General features: G+C 33.3%; 1 protein-coding gene across 21 annotated transcripts in view; it reads left to right on the top strand.

Moving 5' to 3' along the window:
- The window catches only part of rdgB (retinal degeneration B), a 229034-nt gene that overhangs the window by 178297 nt on the left and 41608 nt on the right, over window positions 1-9129 (top strand). For 18 of the 21 annotated variants that reach the window (XR_011046236.1, XR_011046242.1, XR_011046245.1 and 15 more), the window contains 2 exons: window positions 5106-5123; window positions 5475-5643. Coding sequence is in view for 9 of the 21 variants with exons in the window: in XM_068385539.1 (XP_068241640.1) it covers window positions 5106-5123; window positions 5475-5643 (187 nt within the window). In the remaining 12 variants the exon portion in view is untranslated. The remainder of the gene's footprint in view (window positions 1-5105; window positions 5124-5474; window positions 5644-9129) is intronic. The other 3 variants (XR_011046241.1, XM_068385541.1, XM_068385542.1) reach the window with 1 other exon arrangement.

Raw genomic sequence — 9129 nt, 5'->3', positions numbered from 1 at the left:
CTTGATTCTTTCTTTTTTTATGAGACTACCCTCTGGCTAAGTAAATGACATCCCTGTCGGATACTATGCCGTTTTCCCCATTTATTCACAACACTGCTTGTGGTAAACATTATTTCCATCATAATGTTTTGCAAGAAAAAGGGTTATATCCCATACTATTATATACATTAATATTCTTAAGTAATATCCTACTGGTTGTAATACTCTAAGTATTAGTACTGTTATTCTTTTGTAGGATATGGTCATATATGTATGTCTTCTTGTAGCCACCTAAATTAGTTACGCGTTATGGTCATAGGGCACCAAGTCCTTTACCTCTAGGATTATCCTTTATATTTTCTCACTTTCAATACTGTCCTTTGATTTTGGTGTATTACATTTTTTAAAGAAACTGCTTTCACAAGATTTTTTAAAAGCTTTTTAAAAGTAATTTGGGTCTGAAATAGGAATTGCTAACATAGGTGAAGCTTATATATTTTTTGCTATTACTGTACTCACTACTATAGTCTTAGATATTACTTGGTTTGAGTATGGCAGCACTACCTTGGTGTCCTTGTGGTACAAGTTAAGCTTTGTATTCCAGTAGGAACTTCACATAGATCACAGAATTATTTCTCTCTGAAATATTCATGAATCCCATCAAGAAAATGCTGAAATTATATAAGCAAACTGTGAAGTAAATAAAATGAGATTATAAAGTAGTTGATAAAAGAATGTATGAAAGCAAAACAGTGTGTTAAGCCCTGTCCACACCATCGGGCATTCCCGATGGGCAAATAGTGATACCAGATCTGGCAACACCAAAACACAAACTAGGAGGGCGAGTGGTAGGCACAAAGGTGACGTCAGAAGCGAGGAAATAACCGGCATATTTAGACAGGCAGCTGCCTGTGACTGAACATGAACGAAACACCAGAAACTGTCTCTACTAGTAAAATCAAGCAAGTCAGGGGCTGGGACAGATGATTTTTACAGACCCAAATTAAGTTGCATTGGTGACCTTTCTTTCCTCAACAAGGGTGGCACTGTATTGAGATGATAGTAGAAGGACAGTTTCAGAATTGTACACAAACTATTTTGCATGATTATAACTCATGAAATATTTCAGTTTGAGGTAGATTCGCATGAGTTTTCTTGCCCAAACACACACACACACTCTCTCTCTCTCTCTCTCTCTCTCTCTCTCTCTCTCTCTCCTCTCTCTCTCTCTCTCTCTCTCTCTCTCTCTCTCTCTCTCTCTCTCTCCAAGATGCCCATAATTGAGGATTTTTAAGCAATTTCTCCTATTGCCTATTTTAGCAGTTTGAAAAATTAGTATAAATTTCTCATTATTGGTAGAGATGTTTGTTTGTGTATCCTCACCTGTATTGGTTTGATTTGTTACTCAAATTATGATTAATTGATTTCTGTAAACTTATATGAAAATGAATGTGAAGGTATCGTTCTTTTAGGATATGAATTAGAAAAACTGTAAATCTTTTATGATATATGATAGCTTACTTTCTGCAAAGTGGCACATGAAATGAAAGAACCTTTCTTACAATTTAAATACCTCATAGTGAGAATTATCCTTGGGAAATTATATATTGATAGTGTCTGCTGTGTTCCCTTTGCCCGCCAGTCTTTGCCAGGTGAACGAGTAGAGATTGTAGGTTACACACCATCTGGTAGCACTGTTTGTTGCCAGATCCTTGATTGTGGATATCCCGCCTCAGTCATCAATCCTCATTCTCACTATCCATTGAGATCTGGTATCACTGTTTGCCCCTCGGGCATGCTCGATAGTGTGGACAGGCCTTTAGGAAGAAGGCGAGAAGATTAGTGAAGCAAAATATGAAAAGAGCAAAAAATATTTTGCCTCTTTGTTATGCACTTTATAGACATCAAGTCTACAGACACCCTTTAAAAGAGCAAAGTAGCCAAATATTCTATGATTGATGGAATTTTAATAAGAAAATTTATTTCTTTACTCAATGAATGTTCGTGCTGCTTCTCTTAAAGCTGTTTTATTGACATTTACGCCTAAAACTAAAAAAAATTTCCTCTTGTTTCTTTCCTTTTAGTAAACTTATGCCTCTTGTAAATTAATAGGCAATAGTGACGAATGGCAATCATTGATAGAAGCAATATGAACGTCAGGGGAGGTTCATAGAAATAATATGAAGACCAGGTTTAAGGCTTGGATAGTGGTTGAAATTAAGTCCTAAAGAAGTTATTTATGGAATATGGATAATCTGAAAAGAAAATTATTATAAATAAAATTTACATAATAATAATACATACTATCATTATAAAAAATAAATATAATTTTGTTACTTGTGAATAAGTAGCCTCCTGGCTAGTACAGTGATAACCTGTTTGCCTAGCATTCGCATGGCAGCAGTTTGATCGCCGCCCGGTACTGTGAGTTTGTTTCTTACCGGGGGAGACCACTGCTATGGTTGGGCACCACAGTGGGGAGTTGGTCTTGCTTGGCTGACATTCTGGTGAGCATCTATTCTGATAAAACTTGAACTTGAAACCCTATTCATAAGTTTAAACTTACTCACATACTGAATAAAGTATCTAAAGATAAGGGCCTAAGCCTTTCTTGAATAAATAATTTAATGTAGTATTTACTCCCATTTGTGTAAAATACGAGTGGAATCCTAATTCCTGTTAGAAGTAAACTACATTTATAAATTTGTTATATTTATGAAAGAATGAATTAAATAATTATCTAAGTGGGAAGCCATTATGTTGTGGTTTATTTATTGAAATATAGTACATTATGAAAAATCACATTCTTCTAAAGATTTATCAAATCTGCAAAACTGTAAACATAAAGCACCAAAAGTCACATTCATCCCTGGTTAAGTCTTGCTTCTCAATGGCATCCCTAGCTCCAGTGCTGGGAATTTGTGTCTTATTCCATAAATTATTCCACATAATTATTCTTAGATAAATTTAAAAAACTGCTGATCAGGAATATGGAGGTTTGTAAGTCCAAGAGAACATTATAGGAAAATTAAGGAGGGTATTATTATTGATTATGATATAGCAGCAAATCCAAGTCCTTAGTTGGAAAAAACAAATTGAAGTAAAGAATAAACTATAAAAGAAATAACAGAATAATAAGAGTGAATGTGACACTATACAGAGAGACTTGACAGTTGTAGTTGTTTTGAAAATATTGATTAAAGGAGATAAAGAAAATTGGGGAAAAGCAAAGTCTATGAATCACTAGTCATCCTTGGAAAAGCAAACTGCTAAAAAGTGTGTGCTTTAGTGTACCCTTAAACAGGACAACTAATCTGAAATAGTGTAAGGCCATGTTATGTATATGGTATCACCCAAGACTAAAGAGCCTTTGTTTGATTTTAGAGTGTCCTCCAGTAAGAGCTGCTATAAATTTCTAAGTTTCTGCTACCCTTACCATGTGAGCAGTCACTGAACGGTTGCTATAGCTTTTTAAAGGTTTAAAGATCGCCCATAAATGGCAGAAGTAAGGGACAGTGACATTGACCTAGCAAGCAGGACAATGCCCTAGACTGATCATATACTGTATACATATGTCAGCACCCAAGCTATGACTAGGGAAAGCCTGGCAATGGCTGTTGATGACTCTCCCCAAACCTCTCCTGCTATCTTAGCTCACAAGAATGGTGAGTTTGCAGCCACCAAAGGAACTGACGAGTTTTAGCGGGATTCTAATCCCATTCTGGCTATCACCAGGCAGGGACGTTTCTAATTTTAAGAGAATAAGGTGGAGTAAGCTTAGTTTTGTCAGATGTGCGAGGAAAGATGACTGTGTAAGGAATATGCCTGACTTACTGGTTGATAAATGTGTACTATTATTATTATTATTATTATTAAATGCTAAGCTACAACCCTAGTTGGAAAAGCTGGATGCTATAAGCCCAGGGGCCCCAACAGGGAAAATAGCCTAGTGAGGAAAGGAAACTTGGAAAAATAAAATATTTTAAGAATAGTAACAACATTAAAATGAATATTTCCTTTATAAATTATAAAAACTTTAACAAAACAAGAGGAAGAGAAACTAGAGAGAACAGTGTGCTCGAGTGTACCCTCAAGCAAGAAGAGATCTGTACCTAGAGAAAGATCCAACATCAGACTGTATGGGTATTCCTTAAAGGTTCCTAATACAGTACACACTAGCTGTTTAATAAAGAGTGGCTGGTGCCTTGACCAAATAACAACCAAATTTCATTGTTTCTAAATCAAGTTAGGCTATACGTAAGAAATACTAACCATTAGTTGATTTAACTCAGGAACTGAACACACACCATTTATCATTAACATTTATAATGGGGAAAAGGTTTGTATATCATTTGAGAAACTGCAATGATTTTATTATAGTGTATGGTTTGTGGCTTAATTTACTTGCCCCTTCTCTCATGGTTAGTAGTCCCTAAAATACAATGATTATAAAGCAAAGCCAAAATTATTTCCAAGTGTTACTTTATATTGGTCCATAAATTATGTAATGATCAAGTTTGTGGTAGAATGGTTAGACAGGCAATGGATATCTGCTTTAGTTTATAATAAGATACACATATTTCAGCGTTTTGTAATGAAGTTTTTTGTTATCACTCGGCTTTATACTTTTCTTACTTCTTGGACGATCATACGATAGGGCTGACTACCTTTATCACATTTTTGTAGGGATGTATGGGATATTTTATGAATGAATTTTAATGTAACATTCAAACATATAGGAATCTTTCTCTCTAAACAAACATCATTATGAATAAGGAAAATATTTACCAAATTCATTTGCTGATGGGACTGAACCAGAGGCTTTTACATGGAGATTATCCCAGCTGCATTTTAAAATTGGTAGCTTTTGCATTTTAGCAGATCATATTTTTATAAGTTATGCATGAATTCCTTATTACAATACTGGAGCTGATGTCGCTCCTTTGTAATGAGTTCTGTATTTATTCACAGTTATTGTTTTTCAAGATTTTAGCAAATAGAATTATTTAATTGTGCAGCATGTTTTAGTAATTGCAAATTAGCTTTGTAGTTGTAAAGATCATACTGTAGTTTGCCAATGTGCATTTGATGTTAAAATTTCACGGCCAATCTATTTTCTTTTGCAGTTTTCCTTTTGCCTAAAGGTACAGGCTTTTGGCATTAGCCATGTTTTGGTATTACAGTTTTATGAATTTTAATTTTTGATATACCGTATTTGTTTATACTGTGTTATGTAGTGGACAATATTTGAAAATTATTTATTTGAAATTGTATTGGTATGATAAAGATAACATTGAATATTTCTCCATATTAGGTAAAAAAAAAAAAATTTCGCATCCATGAAAATTTCTCAATTTAAGTATGTTAAAGCTATACATAGTATAGCTGTTAGGAGTCTTGAACTGAATGATCATTGTGAAATATTTTAATAGAATAGATATTTTGAGATTTAACAATAGCAATTATTTATTAATATGCCGTGAATAAAATTTTAGGAGACGATGCTGGTGGGGAAAGTGGAGGGAGAGTTTATCGTAAATCCATGAGTAACGAAGCACCACATCACCCCGAGGTTCCCCCATCCCGTTCCATCTCTGATTCAACCTATCACTACAATAGTCATCTTACTGCCCCATTTCCTCGTAGAAGATCTTCGTCATCCAGGTAAATCTTTGGCTTATTTTGCTATTTATAATTTTGCTGATTTTTGTTAGATGAAATACCATTGCTTGAAACAGAATGGATACTTGATTTCTGCCTTTAATATAATAAAAGCAATGATTAGGAACATTATTATTCATGTTACACTTCAAGCACCGGTGCTAAGTGAAATAAATATCTGATTTTTCCACTTAAAATTTTTTTACTAAGATATTTCATACTGAGAACAAAATTAAGTACTGTAAACTTATTTATTTTGTTGCAGTATGGTTAATGGATGAATTATTTCTTAATTCAATCACTGACACTGGTTATAATTTTAGTTATGTTTAAAATATATGACACTGTTTGTATTTCAGCAATAAGAGTAGTAATAAGTAGCATTGAAAAGTTACTGTTATTGGATTTAAAGAGAAAAATATTTAAAAGTTAACTATTGTTAAACCTTTACTTTGTAAATGAAACCCTTGAAAATATAATTTTTAAAGGCTAATGTTCCTGGGTTATGAAATTTAGCTAGAGTTGACTGATGAACTTTGTAAAAGGTTATGAAATGTTGGTTAGACTATTTTGTTCATGTGGTTTTAGTTTTTTAGTGTTGTGTGCGATTGCATTGTAATATTGAAAAATCAACTCTTTTACTGTGGCTCTCATAAAGTTTTGTTATGGGAGATTCAAATGAGGGAAATGTAATGACTGCCTTACTTGTATGTATTAATCCTTTGTAGAGCCATAGTACTAATAGTTTGTCAATTTTGGAATATGCTTTTAAATGTTGTTACCTTTTAAGTGAAAAATGTTTTTCAATGTTTTATTTAGCAAATCGATGGTGAGACTTAGGTCTTCCATTTATATTAGTGTATTATTATACATTAACATGTTAAGGGGCCGGCCGGATTGCTAATATGGTATAGGAAGAAAAACACAAAATCCTGAAAAAAATTCACTGAGCTTCGTATGGCAATGGAGAATGCTTTTACAAAATATTTTGCCAAAATTCCCTTTACTTTCATAGTTACAGGGTAATTAGTAAAAGTAACTCATAGACCATAAATATTGTTCCCTACAAGAAAATGCAGTATTTCTCCTGTTATCGTAAGTTTTGATAATTATTACATTTGAATGTAAATGAAATTGTGAATAATGGCATCTCTATAACTTCCACGAGTCATACACTATGTTTTACATGGTAAATTATACCCTTCAGCCTTCAGTCTTATCACAAACCTGAGAGAGTACATGCCTGAGTTTGACCTCTGACATCCACTCATTTTTACATTTGTTTTTCTCATTTTTGGCAAGAATTTTATTATTTCAAAGAGGAAAAGACAATTTCACCATCTTGCTAACATAAGGAAGAAGAAAATTTACTATGAAAAGAGAGAGAGAGAGAGAGAGAGAGAGAGAGAGAGAGAGAGAGAGAGAGAGAGAGAGAGAGAGAGAGAGAGAGAGAGAATTTTTTTTTTGTGGCTAGAGGAGCATGAGCCAAGAGAGACAAGATATTGAGCAAAGGGATCTGCTATTATGATTAAACTATGATAAATAACTTTTTATTTTATTAATAAGAACATAAAATTCATAACAATCATGATCTATTAATATTGTCTTTGTAGAAATACAAAGAAAAACTTTGAATGCCCGTAACTCTAAACTATACTTATTGACCTTCAATTTCTATCTTCTCTCTTAGTTTTAAAGATATAGCATTGAAATTTGGTTAAATAACTTAGAAATACATTATAAAACAATGAAATGAAGCCCTTTTTTCCAATTTAAAAAAAAAAATTCTTAATTTGTTTCCCTGATTTTTATGGTTTAATTTTTGTTACCCTAATGAAAAAAATCCTATTTGGCAAAAAAATTACCTTTAGGAAAAAACTCTTCATATTATTGGAGGCCTATATAGGGTAGTAATCCCAGATTTAGTAAAAATTATCAAGGGATGAGATAGAATTTGAAAAACACTAATTTTCAGGATAAATCGCCCTGGTCTCGCAAAACCAAAGGTCAGAGGCTAAAATCCTATGCAGTTTGGAGATGTTCTAAGTCACCTTATCAAATGGTATGAACGTCAAAATCCTGTCATTAAAAAATGGCAATAGCCGGCTTGCCTCATTAAAGATATTTAACTGGAATCTAGGGCTTTCTTAGTTTTCTTTTTTGATAGATTTCCTATAGTTCTTGGCAGATGTTTGATTTTAATGTCATGGTCACTTTCTTGTAACATAAGTGGAAATAAGTTTCTAAATATGAGTGCTACAGTATTAGTTCAAAATGAGATGGATGATTGATCTGGATTTTTTGGGCTCTACTGTCAGTCACTTGATTTAATGGGAACCTTATTCTTTCTCATGATGTTAAAATTAATTTAGTTTAGAGGAGGAGTAATATGTAAGACAGGGTGTTGATAGTGGTAAATATTAAAATGGTATTAGGATTTTTGGGTTTCACAGGATGTTAGAATTTTTGTTTAAAAAAAAAATAAATAAATAAAGATTGGTATTCTGCCTTAGTTTAGCTCATTGTTAATGCATTCTGGGGTGAATGTGGAAGAAAGCAGATATGCATTTGACTGTGTAATACAATATAATGAAATGGAAGGACCCAAAGCCATAATCTGGCCTTTATAGGTTATGATTTATGCCACAGGTGAAGACTGTTCAATCTACAGGGGCAGATTTAAGTGGTCTTATTACAGTAGTCAGTGTCTAAAATGGGATATGAGATTTTAAAATTTTGTTAAAAATTCTCATTTTTTTATAGTGGTACAAGATTTTGTTTACATTAATGTTTCTCCTCAGTTTTTTGGTTCAGCAGAATAGAGAAAGTGTATAGTCTCTTCATACTTTGCATCCAGCTAAAAGTTTTTATAGGTGATATAGTTACAATTAGGATTGCGAAATAAATCTACATTTGGCAAGGTTGCATCCTCCACAAGTGTTGTTTTAGACTCTTCTTCCTTGAGCCTCTTAATAAGTTAAGGAGCTACTGGTTGCTTAGTCCATTTTTACCTGCTATACAATTGATTAATTTACAGTATGTAAATTTAGTGTAATTTATTGAACCTGAACTTGTTAGTCATGTGAGAGTGGAACATGTTCAGATCACTTGAGGGTCAAACATGTTCAGATCTCTTGAGGGTCAAACATGTTCAGCCTACTTGAGATTCGAACGTGTTTAGATCAATTGAGGTTTGAACATGTTCAAATTCCTTGAGGTTTGAACCAGATTATTTAAGGGTCAAGTCAAACATGTTCATGTTGCGCAAGGCTTGAGTTTTGTAAGATCACAGGAGGGTTGAGACTGCTCAGGTCACAGGGTGTCGAGATTGGTCGGTTCAATGGAGTATCGAGATTGCTCAGGTCACGGGAAGGTCGAGGTTGCTCAATTGAAATTTACTTTTTTTTTCTATTGCTGTGGACAATGTTTTAGATATGACAATTAAGAAAAATATATACTAAAATGCTTCTACAAAATTGAAAATACTTG

The sequence above is a fragment of the Palaemon carinicauda genome, chromosome 13 (genome assembly GCF_036898095.1).
Source record: "Palaemon carinicauda isolate YSFRI2023 chromosome 13, ASM3689809v2, whole genome shotgun sequence".
NCBI classification, from domain to species: domain Eukaryota; kingdom Metazoa; phylum Arthropoda; class Malacostraca; order Decapoda; family Palaemonidae; genus Palaemon; species Palaemon carinicauda.
Note: the sequence above shows the minus strand (reverse complement) of the source record. Positions and strands in the feature narration are given on the sequence as shown.